We start from the raw sequence: 20,299 nt of genomic DNA, 5'->3' as shown, positions 1-20,299 counted from the left end.
CCGATTTGATTGTTTACCAAACGATAGAGCTATTTTAGATGGAAGCGTATGCCATCTGGTGACAGCTGTTCATTAACCAGTGTGTTCGTAGGAGTGCTTAATTTCTCTGCAGAAGATCCATGCGTGAAAATCGGTGAAGTCTTTCAGGAAATGTCGCAGTTTGTAAGCGAGTGCTACAGGTGCAAAATCTCAAACAACATAATTATATCACGTGAGAGATATGAAACCTGGCTAGCTAGAACCTCCAAGCACCAGTCCACATAAATCAAAAACTACCGCCCACATCAGCCCATTGCTGAACGTCCATCTGAAAAGGGCTGTATTGCAATTCTACGGGGATCTTCCAAATCTTGATCCGGTTGACTCTGGGTGGTTGTAGGATGGGCAGAAAACCGCCTGGAGTAGAACCTACACCAACTGAAGTCATGCTAATTTTGAAGTGTGGCTGTGGAGAAATTTACCATGTGCAACAGCATGCTGTGGTTGCGCAGTCGGTCAATGTGCGTGTGCCATCTTATGTCGATGTCTACTCCTTGGAAATTGCACAAATCCGCACTGGTCATCCATCGTAGTCATCCGCACTGGGTATGTGCAACAGTCACCTTCACCGGTCACCAGCACTGGTCATCTGGATCGGTCATCCACACTGGTCATCATTTGCGGTCATCCGCACTGGTCATCCTTTTGTGATCATCCGCATCGGTCATCCGCACTATTCATCCTTCATGATCATCTGCACTGGTCATCCGCACAGGTCATCCTTCATGATCATCTGTACTGGTCATCTGCACTAGTCATCGTCCATGATAATCTGCACTGGTCATCCGCACTAATCATCCGCACTCGTCATCCGCACTGGTCATGTTTCATGATCATCTGCACTGGACATCCGCACCGGTAATCCGCACTGGTCATCTGCACTGGTCATCCTTCATGGTCATCTGCACAGGTCATCCACACTGGTCATCCGCACTGGCAATTCTCACCGGTCACCCGTACTGGTAATCTACATGACATCCTAGATCCTGCGTAATCATCGGGCGTGGTCATTTATTGGTCATCAGGCATAGTCATCCGCTACCATTTCGGCAATTGAAAAAAGGATCGATGGTGGCTGCCCTCAAACTGGAAACTCACTGCATGACCATGTCATCTTGTGTGGTAAACCAGCGTGGTCATCCCGCCTGGTCATCTGGAATGGTAAACTACACATCATCCTGTGTGGTCATCGGCGAGGTAAAGTGCATACTAACCAGTATCCCTGGTTCGTCGCCATGACCTTTACGTTATGAGATAGAGGTCTTTTGTATATGAGACATGGTACATCAGGTTTAGCCTCTTGACATGACGCCTAATACACCTCCTCGGGGCGTCACTAACTGACACAACACTGTGTATATGGTGTCAATCGCTTGGCGCTGTGACACCTTACAAGGCCTTTCGTCTGATGTATACATTCCTCACCTGACTAGATCTTTTTTTTAAAAAGAGCACAAGATAACTTTAAGTTATTCTGGGTATTACAGCCACTTTTCCAGGATTAAGTTGTTATCTGCTTGCTCACCGACCAAGTCACTCATTGATTCTGGAACCCACCAGGATGGTAGGGTCACTTCAACGACGAGCGCTTCATAAGCTGTCTCCACCTCTGGTGGCTGTGAGCAATTTTTGGGAAGTTGCAAAACATTTCCCAATCCACTCTGTAATGATATCTGTCCCTCTGTTCATTTGTCTTCTCTATCTTCTCTTTCCGCGCACCATACCCTGTAAGATGGTCTTGGAGAGCCCGCCTGTTCTTGTTACATTGCCATACAATCTCAGCTTCGTCTTCTTGACAGTGATCTTTGTAGTGATGCACGTGCTAAGTGATGGTTTTGCAGACATTAAAATATATGACCTTGAAATTGTTTGACCTTGAAAAATGAATTGATGACTTTGGTCATTAAAAATCTAAAAATTTTAATTAAAATTATTTTTTTATAAAACGATCCAAAATTACGTTTATCGTATTCTTCATTATTTTCTGATTCCAAAAAACATATAAATATGTTATATTCGGATTACAAACAAGCTCTGAAAATTAAAAATATAAAATTTATGAATAAAATTAAATTTCCGAAATCGATTTAAATATAATTTCATCTTATTCCTTGTCCGTTCCTGATTCCAAAAACATATAGATATGATATGTTTGGATTAAAAACACGTTCAGAGAGTTAAAAAGAATAGAGATATAGAAAAGCGTGCTATCCTCCTCAGCGCAACCGCTACCGCGCTTTTCTGGATTGGTAATTTGACTGCCTTTGCCACGAGCGGTGGACAGCCGATGCTACGAGTGTACGTGTACGGTCTTGCGGAAAAAATGCAATGCGTTCAGTTTAAGTTCTGTGAGTTCGACTGAGCTTGACTTAAATGTTGTATTTTCGCCTTACGCGACTTGTTTTTGTACATGTCAAAGCTGAATGATGCTCTTATCCCAGATAAAAGTCAAGACGGGTTTAGCCGTCGTGCTTTACATGACCGTCAACACCGTGACTGTCGCCCGGGACGAAGGAACCACTGTTCAAATCTTTGCTTCTTTGCTTCATTTTGTTTGGCCGCCGTTCTATACGATAGTTTCGAGGTTGACCACGGGCAGCGCCATTTTGTTGTGAAATACGTCATCAGTTTGTGTACACAGGAAGTTGTGACATCCGTCACCCTATGGGAGGTGTGAAGGCAAAATTGGTCATCACTGAGATTGTGTACCACAGGAAGTTGTGAAATATGTCACTCTATGGGAGGGGTGACAGCAAAATTGTTCAACAAAAACATCATAGGCCGAACTGTGCAGGGTTAACCGCAACAAACTCAAACCATTCATACTACTCTGCATTTGAGTGACTTATATACCAACATTTTTATGTCTTATTTTTAGCACAGGTGTAGGAAAAATCATGAACCAAAATGTTATTTATTTTCTAATTTAACATTTGTTTTACAAATGTGACCATGGTCTTTCAAACATACAGTGACATTAAACATTGTTATGTTAAAAAAAAAGAAGAAAAAGAAAAGCTTTTGTGCACAAATCAGAAAATACATTGTAAATTTTACCTACAGGCCAAACAAGAGATCCAAGCAAGTTGCACTGATCTAAAAATATATTTTTAGATCAATGGCAAGTTGTCAAAAACAGGCGCTTGCATTTGGATGTGTCCAATGATAGTAGGTTTGGTTGTGATCAATCAGAATAATGTAGGAATAAAAATGTATGACAGTTTGGTATGATGACATGTAATTCACATAATTATGCTGAAATATAAAATCATACATCATATAATATTAATATGGCTGTTGCCATGACCATGAACCCCAAGAAAGGTTTAATGTTATGTAAATCAAAATACCAAAATCAAGCACCTGTTAATCTGGTCTACGGCGCGGGAAGATTGAGGCCTTCGTAAACGTTCAACGTTGGCCAATAATGATTTTAACAATGTTGTGTCGTTTTGCATTATGTTGTATTTTGTTGATCAATTGATAAATATGTCTTCCCAACATATTACAAATCAAACAGAAATAAAGTCTTAGAGAACTACAATAATTATTGTTGCCGTCAAAACCTTGCAAGGCCTCAACCGTTCTCACGAGATCAGTTACATTTTTTCTCTCTCTCTCTCTCTCTCTCTCTCTCTCTCTCGGACTCGCGAGATTTCGCCGAGCGGGCAGGTTGGAGTTTTTGAGCTGCGCTTCGTTTCCACCCAAAGTTGCCAATAACTCGTCAGAATGACAGTCGTTGGTTTACCAACTGCTGCAAGTACATCTTTACAAGCCCTGCTCCACGACCACCACGTCACATCATGGAAAATCGCCGGCAATGGGGACAACTTGACGTTTGTTGTCAGACTTGCACCGGCGGCCACTGATGGCGACCCAGCTACACGCTACGCTCACAGTGACACACATGACAACAAGGTTCAATGTTATCGCAGAAAACCACCAAGCCAGATGCGAAGAGATAAGAAGAGAGCCGAGGATAGGAAAGCAAAACGAGAGGATAAGGCAAGTGAAACTTTTAATGTGCCACTTTTTGAAGCTACACCCAAAAAACAACTGAGTACCGAAGATAATAACACACCTGACACAGACCTTGACACGGTGACCGCTGGAAAGTCACGTGCAAACAGTCGTGACTCTACTGTGTTGGCAAGTGGCGACCCATTTTCTGTTTATTCAACGACATTGCACGCAGAAGAGCACGGCCTTGAAACAGCTGAACACATGACAACAGAAAGCGTGCCTGGGGAAAACTGTATTGACCCAGAAAAAGACGATCCTTTTGACACAGTTAAAGAGTATACTGGGGCAATCATGGACAGGCCATTGCAGCGTCGTCTCCGGGACAGGCGCAGGAACAACACACATCACAGGATTGTGACTAATGACAGCACAACAGAACCGCTGTACATTTTCGAGACGGACGATCTTGTGCTTGTGTCCAACCCACAGATTGAATACAGCGATGAAGTAACATTCTGGTTCATCAAGCAGGGTTCCAAGAACATGATTCCAGAGGAACTAGGCTACATGCAGCGGCTCGCCTCGTGGAGACCAGTGGACAGATGGAACATACCACAACACCATCTGCGGAATGTTCAAGCAAGACAGAAGATCCTAATTGACTTGATCCGGTTCTACCTTGGTTAACGAACGTTTCGCGATCGAACATGAAATCGTGTGTATTGTGAAAAACAATGGGCATTGAACGGACACTTATAGCCTCGTTCAGAGCGCGACACGTCTGACATGTTGTAATGTCAGTTTGAACGGACACTCTTATTATGCAACTTTGTGTAAATGCACTATCGGCTTCGGTTTCGATATTTGAGTGTTCGAATACCCTTCCCCAAATCCAGCCCAACTTGCAATGGGCATATTGCCTGAGCAAATAAACCATTCTGATTCTCTCTCTCTCTCTCTCTCTCTCTCTCTCTCTCTCTCTCTCTCTCTCTCTCTCTCTCTCTCTCTCTCTCTCTCTCTCTCTCTCTCTTTGTATGTATGTCTTTGTCTGTCTCCCTCTGAGTCTCTCCGCTTCTGTCTTTCAATGTCTGTCTCTGTCTATGTGTATCTCTCTCTCTCTCTCTCTCTCTCTCTCTCTCTCTCTCTCTCTCTCTCTCTCTCTCTCTCTCTCTCTCTCTCTCGCCGCTCTCGCTTTCTCTCTCTCTCTCATCTGACTCTTGGCACACAGGTCAAAGCAGAGGTTAACTCGAGTGCACGTGTACCTAGGAGGGGGGTGATTTCTTGAATTAGCTGAGGGCGGAAGGAAATCGCTCACCTTCCACGTCCAAAACGTAGTGATATTGACACGCCAGATTAGTGCGGTAGCGTATTGTGCTAAGCAGGAAAGCGCGCTTTTCTGCCGGTATTCTTGTTAACTTCGCAATTTCCGGAAAACATCCACTTTCACTTTGAGACTGTTCTGTTTACATTCGACACTATCAAAACCACTTTGCAATACTGAAATAATTTTGTCTGTGTTCGAAAGCTACAGCCAATCGTTATTATGTCCCCTTAGGTACAGTTTTATAACATTATTGGCACATGTAAACAATAGGAATTAATTAATGAACGCTACGAAAAGGGCAGCCTTTAACCTCCCTGTTGTCACTCAGCATTTTTTATTTTTTTATTCTCATCCACACTTTCAGCACTTTCCCCACCCGCCCTCCCTATCTCAGATGTAATTTGTAAAATTAATGACGTTTTCAGCCTTCAATCCACTATTTAACATAGTAAGTCAAGCTTTTCAAACCTTATTAATAATTGCTTTGATGTTTTGCTGATGTTCAGTTTATTATTTAATAAAGATCTCATGGTTCAAAATTTCATATTGTTTTTTTCAAAAACGTGCGTGTGTTCCATTTCAAATTAACCTCACTGATGTGAACTCCATTATTACTGTCACATCTGTTTTACAAATTACACCCATAATCCAAACCAACGCGCAAACACACACACACACACACACACACACACACACACACACACACACACACACACACCACAACTACACACATATGTACTCGTTACCATTAGCCAACGCTCGTCACAACACTGTCAGTCTCAAGTCTAAATAATAATAGTATAAATCATAACTAATTTTCTTCACATCATCATAGACATAATGTTGCTTCACATGTTCTTTGTACAATCGTTGGTTTTCACAATAAATATTGCATTACTGTAATTGTCTTCTTTTTCTTTAACAATATCTTTCCAAAAACAAAACTCAAAGACCACACAAGCTATTGCAACCTACTCCTATCTCTGGTATCTCTTCCTGGGTACAATGGTACCTAAGACTTACATTCAAATGCTTACATTTCCATGCTACCCACATTGTCAAAATACCAATAATTATTCAAAACAAATGTTAACTACTACCTAACTTCATTTCAGACCCACACCCATTATTATACACACATTTCACATTTAAACCATTAGTCGGCCCCCTGTCGATATTAATCGACTAAGTTCCTTGTTGTGATTGTTGTCTTGTGTACATGTTCAGATGCTGTGGACCCTGGTGACGCTGTTTGCCCTGTACAAGTTGATCACTTGGGCTTTGTCCCGTGTGCGTGTGGGCGACTACGACAGCAAGTATGTGTTCATCACTGGCTGTGACTCCGGTTTCGGCAACCTTCTGACCAAACGGCTAGACGGTGTGTACTTTCTTTTGTGTTTCATGGATCAGAAAGAAAGAATGCAGAAAACAAAAATTTTCGCACGCTCGCAATGGCACTGCTCACGCACAGTGACACACACGACATACACTGCACACACACTGACACACACACACACACTGACACACACACGTGACACACATTCACACATGCACACCCAGCATACACATAGCCTCTAACAAAAAGTCAGTCTAACAGACATAAACACTGATTGACAGACAGGCACGAAGACACTGAGACAGACCGACTGAAAAACACACGCAAAGTCTGTTTTTGTTCCCTTTTGTCTGTATTGCTGACCAGAAAGTCCGTCAGCTTGTCGGTTGTTTGTTGTTCCAAAATGTGCATTCTGTCCGTCCTTACCATCAAATTTTATGGCGAGAAATGTAAGTAGGCCTACAAACTTAGGACAGGACAATATCGTTTTACAACTGTTATACTCTATTGATTCACAGTCCACCACTTTTGTTATCGTCCTGCGCGACCCAAGAACCGACCTCATATAAAAAATCTCTCCCGCTCAGACACAACAATATTTGGCAACATCTGAGTTGAAGCAAGGCGATCAGGGTATTCTTGCAATTTATTTATGTATTACATATAACCGTCTCAGTTTATAGCATTGGGAAAAATGTGCCGTAAGGAACGAACTGTCCATAACAGTGTCACCACCATAAGCTTGCGCTTGTTTTTGATCCTTAACATGTATTATGTTGAATTATCTATGAATTGTTGAATAAACACTGTTTAAACCAACAGTAGCATGAACATTGTCAAAATGTGACAGAGACACACAGGAAGCGCCTCCAAATTTTCAAGTAAGCAGCACTTTTCTCGGAAGAAAAGTAAAAAGAAAGAGGGAAAGCCAGCGCTCAATAAACCACAATTTCAAGTCTCACCATTAAATTAGATGGTAAGGACAAACCTGCGCTTATCACGCTTCGAAATCGAAATATAAAAGATAAACATGTGCAGATTTACTCACACACTTTCATTTTCATATGATTGTTTGGCCGGGGATCCCTTTGTGTTGACTGGGCTCTAAACAACCAATATTAATATTAATAAAAGGCATGTATTACTTAGTGAAATGCGATTTTTTCTTTTAACAATTTTACAAATCGCGGTTTTAGGTTTGACGTAATTTGGTTTTTTTACATTTTTACAAATCACGGGTCAACAGTCCTGTCCTGCTTTTGCTCGCAGATCCGGTGGTCTCGAGTTCGAGTCCCATAATGGGCAAGTCTTTTGTATAACATTTGTTTTCAACGTTTTCTTCTTTTCTTTACTCTTTATACTTGTATTTTTGTTCTTTTTGATTTATCCCAAAGGTTTTGAGTCGTGTTTTGAAAATCGAATATAGTGCGTGAGTGCCATTGACCAGCTTCCCCACAATCCCGTATTCTATTTTTAGTACGGGATATCCTCAAGGAAAGGTCAAAGGGCATATGTATCATCGCGTGTCGACTGCTGGTAATAGTAGTAAGGTGCTTCTAGTATAATAGGCGTCTGGAGGTATGCAATAACGTGCTATTGCAGGTACAGCGAGTCGCATTGAAATCACAAACTGACGACGAAAATGTGAAAAAAAAGGAAAGTGTTTGACACGGGTCCACGATGGCTAAGGGGGTAAAATAAACCACGAAATCTGGTGTGTGGTTTACGCAAGCTATATAGCCATTCAAACGAACTGTGTCATATAATGCTGTTAAATGCTATTGCAAGTGTGTTCCATTAGGTTAGAACTGTTTTTTTCGTGAGAAGATTTAAATCGTTCTGTAAACCACTGGAGACAGACTGGGGCTTTAAACGTTCCTTGTAGTATATGCTTAACCCAACGACATCAGTCGTTAGGCGTCGGACATCGGACATAGACCGATTTAGAGGCTCAAATGTCCGATTCACATAGCCGCATGGCGGTCAGATGTCCTATCGTTTTGAACTAAGCGCTGGCCTTGTCCGATAAGAACTCAATTCCTTCGGACAGCGCGATATTCGTTAATGTTCCTTTCAAGATACACATTTTCAAAAAGCGACCAAGCACTCTCGCGTACAGGTGCACTGAGGTTGTGCAGTGCGGATCTTGCGTTTGGGTGACACCCGTCTGCAGCACATTAAAGTTAGGAGTATGGGAGACAACTCCAACTGACTAAGTCTTGCGTCTGCTTTTGCTTTCAGTTCGAGACATTTTGACGAAGCGCACTGAGTTATGCCACCGAAAAATAAATCTAAAGCCTGCCAAAGTTCAACAAAAGCTGAACACGTTTGGCTATTCAACGGCATCCTGTGCTACATTAGGGTCAAAAACAGGGGGGAACACGGCGAGTGTCATTCTTGAAAATGAAAAAAATTCTGACGTCCTATTGAAATTTCTGAAAGCGGTCAAATGTCCTATTGATGCTGAAGAGCTGGGACATTTGTCCTATAGGTATGAATTTGTAGCAACATGCTAAAGAAAACTTTAGATGTCGTTGGCTTAACCGTATTTACTTATGTACCCCGTTAGATTTGACCATCGCATTGAAAGCTCAGAGGTACATGTTATATTTAAATATATTCAACAAGTTTCAACGATAATGAAGAATGAACCTTCCTGGTGGTGTATGCTCTTCGTAGAAAATACAAATACACTATTTGCTCCGTTCTGGGCGAAATTTGTGATAGACGAAGTTTTGAATTGTGCCAGTGCAGTGTAGTCAGTGCTGACTTTCATGTTCAAGAACTCTTTCGGTGACCCCGTAACCTCTTAGTCTTTACCCAGCTCAGTGATTTAGTATTAAAAAGGACTCGGTTTGCACTGACAATTTGTTTTTATTGTTATTTTTGTTTATTATCCATCTAAAGGCGGGGTAACACCCGGGGAAATGCTCAAATGGATTATCCGTGAGGGCGTTAAAAAACAGTTATCATCACTGAAATTGAATTCACAGTGTGTGTAGCTGATTAGGAATTAAGCCTGCGCGTAAAACTGACTGAAGTCACCATGAGCTTGGCTGGTCATGATCTATTTATCTGGCACTAGTCGACCTTTCATTACCATTAATATGTCCATACGTCCTTCTTTTTGTGCTAAACTATGCTCTGCTTTTTTTTTTTTTTTTTTTTTTTTTGCAGGCCTTGGCTTTAGCGTATTTGCGGCCTGCCTGACGTCAGCGGGAGCTGAAAAGCTGCAGGGCGCGTGCTCAAAGCGCGTCACTACGCTTGTGCTTGACGTCACGGACGAAAAAAGCATCGCTGCTTCCCGGCAGTTTGTGGGGAGCAGATTACCACGAGGCAGAGGTCAGTGGAGAAAAAAAATCGATAAGACATTAAGATGATTGTCCCTGATAGCACCTGAGTTGCCGCTCTCAGAACGCTGTCGCAAAGTTGGAGAGAAACTTGAAGTGCAACCGATTGTCTATAAATCTGAAGACACCACACTACTGAAAAAGATGCTTTGTTTGTTTGTTTGTTTGTTTGTTTGTTTATAGGTGTGAAATTACTTGAAATGCAAACAGTTGTATACAGTACTAGACATTTTTGTTTTGTTTTTATTGTTATTCTTATTTTTCTTTCGTGAAAATGATACGAGGTGGGAGTCTGTGCCGAGGATTATTGGTTTAGTCGGTGCAAATTACGTTTTGTTGTAAAGTAGGCTACATGTTTAAAACGCAACTTACATGTACGTATTTGGATCGTGACGGAGGAAATGCGGGCAGGGATTCTCGAGGGATTCTTTTCCATGAACGTCTACTCTCTCGGCAACGAAAAAAACAAAATGTGTTTTAAACGCAAATCCATAATATCATTGTCGGTGCCCCTTCACCCCAAACAAATGCATGAATGAGTTGTTGGTGTTTTTATTGAAATTAACAGACAATTAAACTGTCAACAACTTACTTATAAGGATGCGGTTACTGGCTAAAAAAACAAAAAAACGCTTTCAAATCTCCCCAAGTGCTGCACAGTTCGGTTTGTGTTTGGGATGATCATGTCACCACACACAATGCAGGATTGCCACAGATGGAACGACATTTTGGTCAAAAAACGTATGTTGGGTTCTCAGCTGCTTTAAGTACTTTAAACACCATAAAATCAGTGTGCGAAGTAATTTTGTCATCTTCAACCTCTTTCTTGAAATAAAGCGATCATTTTAAAAATGTTTTATTAACATTTGACACCATTTTGAAAACTTTTGACGCTGTTTTTTCAGAATCGTTTTTTTGAACACAAGCACGTTCCGTTAATGCGAACTATTCATCTTCGAGACAAATTGTTCAATCTCCTTACTTTTATTTCCCATCAGAAATTATGTCTGTACCTAGTAACAGAGAGGCTTTCTATGATTTTTTTAGGAATAATTTTAGAAGTTCTGTCAAAGTACAAAAACGTGCTTTTCTTCCGAATTTTTGTGTGTGCCTGTGATATCTACCCAGGGAACAAAGTCTGTTCATACATATGTAAAAGTTGTTGTGTTACTAGATATAGAGGCCAGTTTAGAGTGAAATAAAACACACTTCAAGGTTCTATCTTTATTATTCTGGAAGATGAATGTGTCCCATTAACTACATGTTTTACCCTCAAAATACGCAAAAAAACGTTAATTCTGACCCATGAGTCCTTCACATATTACTTTACAGGACAAAAAACACTTTTTCTGATTTGTTTTTATCGAGGTCATTTAACAAAAAAGTGAAAAGCTTTCCAAAGAAACAAAACTTAATTTCCGTGCCATCTCTGCCCTAAAAATCAGTGTTCCGGCAATCATTCAAGTGTTAAATATTGGGCATACGTCATGACCGTACTCTTGTCTTTGTTTTTCCTTCTTTGTATACTTCTTCCCCCCTCAGTCTTCTTCTTCTTCTTCTTCTTGGCGTTCGCAGAGGTTACACTGGTGATAAATGTTGTCGTTTTCTCCAATTCCTGTCGACTGCCATATTGTTTGGTCTGCAAGGGAGTTGGTGACGGCCACACTTCTTTTCGTTCCTCATCTAGTAAGGGACATCGCCGTAAGATGTGTTCCGCTGTTTGGTCTTCTTGACCGCAGGCACAGGTTGGTGATGGCGCCAGCTTGAACTTTCGGTTCATGTGAGCATTGAGCCTGTTGTGGCCAGTACGCAGCCTGATGAGGTTGACTTGCTGCTCTCTGGACATTGTGTGGTAGTCATCTCTGTTTGTCCTTGGCCTCATCAATGCCTTGATGATTGTCTTCTGCTCACTAAAGCTGACACTGTTTTCAGGTTGGTCTTCCACGGCTCCTTCTTTCGCCAGCTCATCTGCCCTTTCATTTCCTGGTATCCCACAGTGTGCTGGTATCCACTGGAGGACTACTCTTCTGGTTTGTCTGACCATCAGTAATGCTTTGGCCAGCTGTGGGAGTTTGTCGTTCTCTAGGGCCTGAAGGACTAAAAGGGCGTCCGAGAGGAAGACAACTTGGTAGCAAGGGTCTGCGGAGTCCTGAACCAAGGAGGCGGCCTGCATGAGAGCTTCTGCTTCTGCTTTATAGTTTGTGCAGTGTTTGCCAGTGGCAACGCTGGATGTAGCTGTATGTCCCCCAGGGAACTGGATCAGAATGCCAGCACCTCCATTGAGCACGGCGTTAGTTGCTGATCCATCGGTGTATACATGGATCCACGCCTCTTTTGGGTACTGTTCGTCGATCAGGGCTAAGGTGAGTGCCTGTCGAGCTGTGTCATTCTGATCTTCTCCTGAGGTAACATGTGGAACACTGGTGCAGATCTGGATGCCTGGTTTCTCTGTTGCCTTGGGGGTTTCCTCTTCTTCTTGAGTCAGAGGTAGAGTGTTCTGTGGGAGGACTCCCCCCCCCCCCCCCCCCCCCTCAGTGAAAGTCGTGACTACCGGGCTTGCATTTGTAAATACTAAAATAATAAACGACGAACAGAATCGGGGTTCTTGACACTGAAGAGATGGAAATAAACCAAGCCGTTCACATTTATTTAAATTAATTAGCATACTTATGGTGCATTTTTGATTAAATATTTGCAGGTGCGTCTAAAAACAGTACAACGAGTGTTCCTTGGACTTTCAGAAGTCAAATGTGCCAGAACACTTTGTCAAAATTGGCTTCCTAGATAGTATCCAGACAAAAAAACAAAAACAAAAACAATATTACACAAACGTGTGTTTGTAAAATTAAGTAGGCTAATGTGTGGAAAACACACCGCCAATATTCACCCCTTTTCTTTGCGTGCTTTGAATGACTGTACTGTCTCATCGTATATAGTGGTGTCTTAATTAAGGTAAAGGTATTCTCATATTTGAGGAGCTAGATATGTTAGAGATCTCAACTTTTCCAGGGCCAGCGTTATAAGGGCGGTGCCCATCTCCTCTCTCTCGCTGCCTTTGTCTTTCCCGAACTTAAATAGGGTCAGGTACTTATTTCCAGCTGGGTGGACTGGAGAGCGCTCTGGAAAATCCGGTATTTGTGTTTGTCCCGGGTGGGGGACGAACCCACGACCTCCACCGAGCCAGAGTGTCAACCCGGCTCTCATGAGGAGCGCCTCTGGGTCATTGTATACAGTCCATTTGTCAAAAGTTGGACAATGAAATCCTGGTTTTGTGTTTGAACCACTTTTTGATGTTACTGAGAGAGGAACCTGAGAAGAAAAAAACCCCACCTAGCTGTTTCTGTGAAAATAATATTGTTGTGTTAATTGTAGCATTGGTTTTGATAGTTATTGGTTAACCTGTACATTTTTTACAGTTCAGTTTTTATGCACAAATATTGTTCCTGTCATCTTTCAGCGCTTCACTGACAGCAGTTGTTCTCGATAATATTGAAACCTAAATAGGTATACATGTAATACATGTATTTGCTGTTTAATATTGTTCTACTCGTTTAGGTCTGTGGGGATTGGTCAATAACGCGGGGATAGGTGGTACTCCGACACCGTTAGAATGGATGACGAACGACGATTGGACGAAAGTGCTGTCGATCAACCTCATGGGCGTGATTTACGTCACGCGTGCATTTTTGCCTCTGGTGCGGGAAGCACATGGGCGAGTGGTCAACACCGCCAGTACCCTGGGGAGGATCGCTCTACCCCCTGCCCCCTACTGTGTGTCCAAATATGGCGTGGAAGCCTTCTCGGACTCTCTGAGGTACGGCATGAACAACTTAACTGCACTGTGTATATATAGCATTTGCTAGTTAGTTAGTTAGTTAAAATAATGAGTAAGGAAGTTAGTTAGATACCAATGATAAAGTAAAATAAATCAGAAGGAAGAACCTCAGTATTCTAAGATACACATCTAAAGCTGACCCTATCTCTCTGAAGACAGCGCACAATATCCGCACAATACCCTGCAGGCCAGTATTTCATCAAGGTACCATACCACCACACAGCCCTCGATACTGCCACAACAACTCAGCAATAACCATACCTTCAGCCTGACATACTCTTTCTTTGCATGTCTGTCGGTCATGTGTGTTGTCCTTATCCCCCAAAGAGTATTAAAACTCGAACAGTCGGTCACTTGTTAGCACATCGACGTCCAACTCCACTTGGTCATAACACAATGTGTGTGTGTGTGTGTGTGTGTGTGTGTGTGTGTGTTTATGCGTGCGTGCGTGCGTGTGCATGCATGCGTGCGTACGTGCGTGATTGTGTGTGTGCAGACGGGAGGTGTACAACCAGGGCATCAAGGTGTGCATCTTGGAGCCTGGCTATTTCAAAACGGACATCCTGAGCTCCACCACTCTGGTCAACAACTTCAAGAAACGCTATGACACCACCCCGCTGGAGCTCAGGCAACACTATCCCGAGTATGACGTGCAAACATGTGAGGGCCAGTCAACATACAGTTGCTTCTAACTGTAAAAATTGTCTGCGAGTTTGGCATTGAGCATTACAGTTACGCTAATTAAAGGCACAATTATTTCCGTGTACTGAAAGGGTTCTTGTCACCATCTCAGATTCGGTTTACAGAACGATTTAAATCTTCTCACGAAAAAAGCAGTTCTAACCTTATGGAACACACTTGCAATAACATTTAACAGCATTACATGACACAGTTCGTTTTAATGGCTATTTAGCTTGCGTAAACCACACACTAGATTTCGTAAGCCATCGTGGACTCACTTTCCTTTTTTTCACAATTTCGTCGTCAGTTTGTGATTTCAATGCGACTCGCTGTATCTGCAATAGCACGTTATTGTGTACCTCTCAATCTAAAATGCAACAAACGAATGCGAGTCACACGAACTTATTGGCAGCGGTTGGCTTCAAAGAAGCAAGCGATATGCAGAAAATTCGTGCAGAAAATTCGTCTGCTTGGGGAAAGACGACCTTGCGTGTCTTGCTTCCGGGCTCCCTTTTTTCAAACTTTTAAAACTTCGAGTTGTACTGATCATGTTTTAATGAAAAAAGAAATCTTTTGTGATTTAAGAATGTTTGTGTTGCAAGATGTCCATTTATTATTTAGATTTCAAAGTTAGTTGTAGCGCCAAAACGAGGCGTCCGATTGTGGTACTAGACAATCCGGCTGGCCACGCACAAAAAAATTCTTTGAAAAATGCTCGCTCTTTACGGAGGGCACCTTGGGTGTTCTCCAAGCGGTGAGTGTTTAAACGAAAGGGTGTTTGTACTGTGTGTAAAAGCCTGACAGTGTCTGTGACCAGAAACTGATGGTTTACGTACCTTTAAGCACCTATCGAATATAGAGAATACTACATGGCTTGCTGTGTTGTACCAGATTTACACGAGTTGCTTTTTTAAAGATTGAAGTGCGAGCGAGAATTAATTTCTTGACTGACACTAGAGTCAATCTGCGGAATTATTTGGCCATATTTTGAAATAGTGTACCAAACTGTTATCACGGGAAGCACTGTGCCTTTAACTGCGTAGTGTATATGCAGACATTTCTTTTGGAAGAAGAAGAAGAGTGAATAGATAAGGACAACATGTACAGAACAGTAGATATAGCCATTGTTGTGTTCTTTAGTATTCGCTTTGAAAAAGGTATATACCCCGTGAACTTGTTTGTCCTATCGTCATTTGGAAGGCGTCTGAAACGTCACCTTCGAGGGTTGATTGTGAAAAAGTACGCTGAAGAGACCCTCGTTTATCCCAAAAGTGACTTGGTTAGATACCAGAAACACTGTTTCAAACACAATTTGTTGCGCAGTGCAGGTATTCTATGTGCGTGAAACGAATCAGTCTGAATCCTAACTGTGTGCTTCAGTGGGCGACTTGAGACAATTAATCGGTGGGAAAAGTCTTTTTTTCTCAGAAACTAGCCCGCATGGCCTAAAACTGCTGTTCCTTATTCGCAGTTAGCCTACATGCACTGAACATATCTTTTATGTAAAGTACATGAGTACGTACTCGCACTCACACGTTCAATCGCGTATCCGTTATTACGCATATAGCATGCGTTTAAAGGCACAATACGCCTCCCGTAAACCACCACAGATACTGTCAGGCTTTTACACACAGTATAAAAACACTCACCGCTTGAGAACATCCTAGGTGCCCTACGTAAAGAGCGAGCAATTTTCAAAGAATCAATTTTGCGGATTGTCTGATCAAACAATCGGACGGTGCGTTTTGGCGCTAGACGGGACAGCTTGTTACACAAACATTCTTAAATCATAAAAGAATTCTTTTTTCATCAAGACAAGATCAGTACAATTCGAAGTTTTGAAAGTTTGAATAAAGAAAAGCCCGGAAGCAGCTAGGGTCACGCAAGGTCGTGGTTGTCGTAGCAGACGACGGTTATTCCTATCGCCAGTTCCTCTGAACAGTCAAAAGCCATCGCTAGAGTTCGTATGAATCGCAACCGTTTGTTGCGTTTAGATTCAGAGGTACATAATAACGTGCTATTGTAGATAAGCTTACAGCGAGTCGCATTGAAATCACAAACTGACGACTACATTGTGAAAAAAAAGGAAACTGGATCACAATGGTTCACGATGGCTCACGACAAACCACGCAAAAATAAATTCTTTGAAAATTGCTCGCTCTTTACGGAGGGCACCTAGGATGTTCTCAAGCGGTTAGTGTTTAAATAAAAGGGTGTTTGTACTGTGTGTAAAAGCCTGACGGTATTTGTGATGGTTTACGGGAGGCTGACTGTGCCTTTAAGTGTGCATGTATGTTTAATTAAATGGTTTTGTTTCTGGGTGTATTTTTCAGTCGCAAAGTTGATCGAGGGGGTGCGAGAAAGGAGCTCCGACAACCTCCACTTGGTTGTTGATGCGTACGAATTAGCGCTGACGTCACGGTTCCCACCCACACGTCAGCTGGTGGGTTATGACGTGCGCTTCTTTTATCGCCTGCTGTGGAATCTTCCGGCCCCTCTTGCAGACTGGCTGATCAACCTTATAAGGACGAAGATGATGTAGACAGCACACTTTGCATCCGAGCGGATTCGATCATCACCGATTTTTTGTCTCTGTCCATAAGTTTGTAAGGCTTACAACATAGCCTATACTATACGTATCTATACTCAGTGCTAACTGTGCCGAATGACTTGTATAACTGTTCAGACTACCGTGAGCGTTCTATACAGTGTAAGTCCCTGATAAAACCTCCCAAAAGTCTGTGCGGTCTGTAAAATTTCAGAGTTTATCAACAGAAAATCTTAAAAACTACAAGGTCTTAAAAAGGGGGAGGTCTTAGAATATAATAGTGTGTGTGTGTGTGTGTGTGTGTGTGTGTGTGTGTGTGTGTGTATGTGTATGTGTGTGTGTGTGTGTGTGTGTGTGTGTGTTGCTTTTTATTGTTTGACACGACTTAAAAGAGGGATTCCACTGCACATGGATTCAGTTTCTAAGGCTTACAACCTTCTCACTGTGAGCTGAGCTAGATGACGTACACGAGTTTTCAGACCACTGAGTGATATAAGTGATTCAGGTTTTCTTGTAACCCGAAGTGAATGCGAAGCGCACACTTTTATTAGTGATTATTGTGTAACGATTCTCTTTCCATTGATAACTTAACTGTGAGATGTATGAATTAAATGATGACAGCCTCGGACAGATAGACAAACATACACACACCCTGACACTTGCGCGCACACACACACTGACACACACACACACACACACACACACTCACTGACACAAACCGTGACACACTGACACACACACACACCGACACACAAACACACACACAACTTGACACACACACACACACACACACAAACACACACACAAACACACACATACACACTAACACACACACACACACACACACACACACACACACACAAACTCACACACGCTCGATATAGTTGAGTTGAGTTGTTGGTCACATTGTCTTGACTCGGAGACCGCTTGAATTTATTTCTAGGTCAAAACTCTGTCTTACGACGTAGCTCAGTTTGATAATTATCCAGTTTTGTTAAAGCATCGGCTGAAGATATAACAATGTGTGCTCAGCTATACCACTGAAACCGCAAAATACAGTCAGCGCTGAAACAGTGACATAACTTGACATCATCATGGGTAGACTATTTGCACAGCTACATTTCCGTTGACGTCAGCAGTGACGTCATCATTGACACACTGGTTGTAGTGTTCGGTTATTGAGTTGATATTAAATGTACTTTTTAGAAGAAAAACCCCACCAGAAAGCAAAGAAACAAACAAACACACAGAAACACATACGGCTGTTGTAGAAAATAGTTTCCTCTTGTGCTTCAATAATGTTCTCAAACCGAAACAAATAAATATAAAGCCCAGGCTCCTAATATGGAGCAGTTGTGATTTTTTTCTGTATTTCATTTTGGTAAATGTTTATCAAAGCTGCGTCCGCCCCGTTAAGCAAACAAACAAACAAACAAAATTTATCAAAGCTAATTCGCTCTAATTAGGTCTAACGGTTAAAGGCACAGTACGCCTCCCGTAAACCATCACAGATACTGTCGAGTCAGGCTTTTACACACAGTACAAACACCCTTCCATTTGAACGCTCACCAAACGGGAACATCCTAGGTGCCCTACGTAAAGAGCGAGCAATTTTCAAAGAATTTATTTTTGCGTGGTTTATCGTGAGCCATCGTGAACCCGTGTGATCCAGTTTCCCTTTTTCACAATGCAGTCGTCAGTTTGTAATTTGAATGGGGCTCGCTGTGAGCTTATCTGCAATAGCTCGTTATGTACCTCTGACTTTTCACGAAAAAAACGAATGTGATTCATAAGAACTCTAGCGATGGTTTTTGACTGCCTATAAACCGACGGTCGTCTGCTACGAAAATCACGACCTTGCGTGGACCCTGCTTTCGGGCTTTTCAAACTTTCAAAACTTTGAATTGTACTGATCTTGTCTTGATGAAAAAAGAATTCTTTTATGATTTAAGAATGTTTGTGTAACAAGCTTAGAATTTATTATTTAGATTTTAAAAGTTAGGTCTAGCGCCAAAACGCACCACGGTCCGAATCATTCTGATAATCATCGCTCCACGGCTATCGCCAGTTGAAGGGAAGTAACTCATTTTTGACCTGAGTTCAGGATGGGTCCGATTGAGATGGAGACAATCCGAAAAATTATTTCTTTGAAAATTGCTCGCTCTTTACGTAGGGCACCTAGGATGTTCCCGTTCGGTGAGTGTTCAAATGGAAGCGTGTTTGTACTGTGTGTAAAAGCCTGACAGTATCTGTGATGGTTTACGGGAGGCTTCCTGTCCGGGCGTGATTTCCGGTATCCGATAACAGCCGTCCAGCACCAAAACGAGGCGCCATTGTTGTAGCAGCCCAAGTCCACGAAAATAAATTCTTTGAAAATTTCTCACGCTCGACAGAAAGCAGCCAGGATGTTCCCGTTCGGTGAGCGTTCAAATGGAAGTATGCTTGTACTGTATGTAGAGTATGTAGACGCTCGGGGAGCTCTGTGATGGTTTACGGGAGGCTTACTGTGCCTTTAACTAAAGAGAGAAGGACTACCAAACACAAAATGAAACTTCTTTGCAAGATTTTGTTTGTTTGTTTGTTTGCTTAACGCCCAGCCGACCACGAAGGGCCATATCAGGGCGGTGCTGCTTTGACATATAACGTGCGCCACACCCAAGACAGAAGTCGCAGCACAGGCTTCACTGTCTCACCCAGTCACATTATTCTGACACCGGACCAACCAGTCCTAGCACTAACCCCATAATGCCAGACGCCAGGCGGAGCAGCCACTAGATTGCCAATTTTAAAGTCTTAGGGTTCGAACCCACGACCTCCCGATCACGGGGCGGACGCCTTACCACTAGGCCAACCGTGGCGGTTTCTTTGCAAGAAAACAAGCTAGTTATCAGCATGAAACAAAAACTGAGTGGTCCATATTAGGCAACCTTCCCCTACTTTGTTTCTTTTATTCTAAGGTGAGATAGTTAAAGTACCATAAGAGCGGATTTGTTTTGATAAGACGGTTGTCAGTTACACAGTTTAGTATGCCTGTACTGTTCAGGTTGAAACAGAATAAAGGTAAAAGAAGACATCAATGCTCAGCGCTGGGCGGCGAGTCTGGCTGTGAATCGTTTCTTTGTCTGTGCGTGTCACAGTGTCTGTACTCAGTTTGATGTGTGTGTGTGTGTGTGTGTGTGTGTGTGTGTGTGTGTGTGTGTCAGTGTGTGTGTGTGTTGAGACG

General features: G+C 42.3%; 1 protein-coding gene across 3 annotated transcripts in view; it reads left to right on the top strand.

The window, feature by feature from the left end:
• Window positions 1-20,186, top strand: part of LOC138982376 (retinol dehydrogenase 16-like) — a 22,334-nt gene extending 2,148 nt beyond the window's left edge. For all 3 annotated transcript variants that reach the window (XM_070355640.1, XM_070355639.1, XM_070355638.1), the window contains exons 2-6: window positions 6,554-6,704; window positions 9,840-10,004; window positions 13,568-13,826; window positions 14,344-14,507; window positions 16,862-20,186. In XM_070355640.1, coding sequence (XP_070211741.1) covers window positions 6,554-6,704; window positions 9,840-10,004; window positions 13,568-13,826; window positions 14,344-14,507; window positions 16,862-17,070 — 948 coding nt within the window. In that variant the 3' untranslated portion in view covers window positions 17,071-20,186. The remainder of the gene's footprint in view (window positions 1-6,553; window positions 6,705-9,839; window positions 10,005-13,567; window positions 13,827-14,343; window positions 14,508-16,861) is intronic.
• The last annotated feature ends 113 nt before the right edge of the window (window positions 20,187-20,299 follow it).

The sequence above is a fragment of the Littorina saxatilis genome, linkage group LG12, assembly GCF_037325665.1.
Source record: "Littorina saxatilis isolate snail1 linkage group LG12, US_GU_Lsax_2.0, whole genome shotgun sequence".
In the NCBI taxonomy this organism is placed as follows: domain Eukaryota; kingdom Metazoa; phylum Mollusca; class Gastropoda; order Littorinimorpha; family Littorinidae; genus Littorina; species Littorina saxatilis.
Note: the sequence above shows the minus strand (reverse complement) of the source record. Positions and strands in the feature narration are given on the sequence as shown.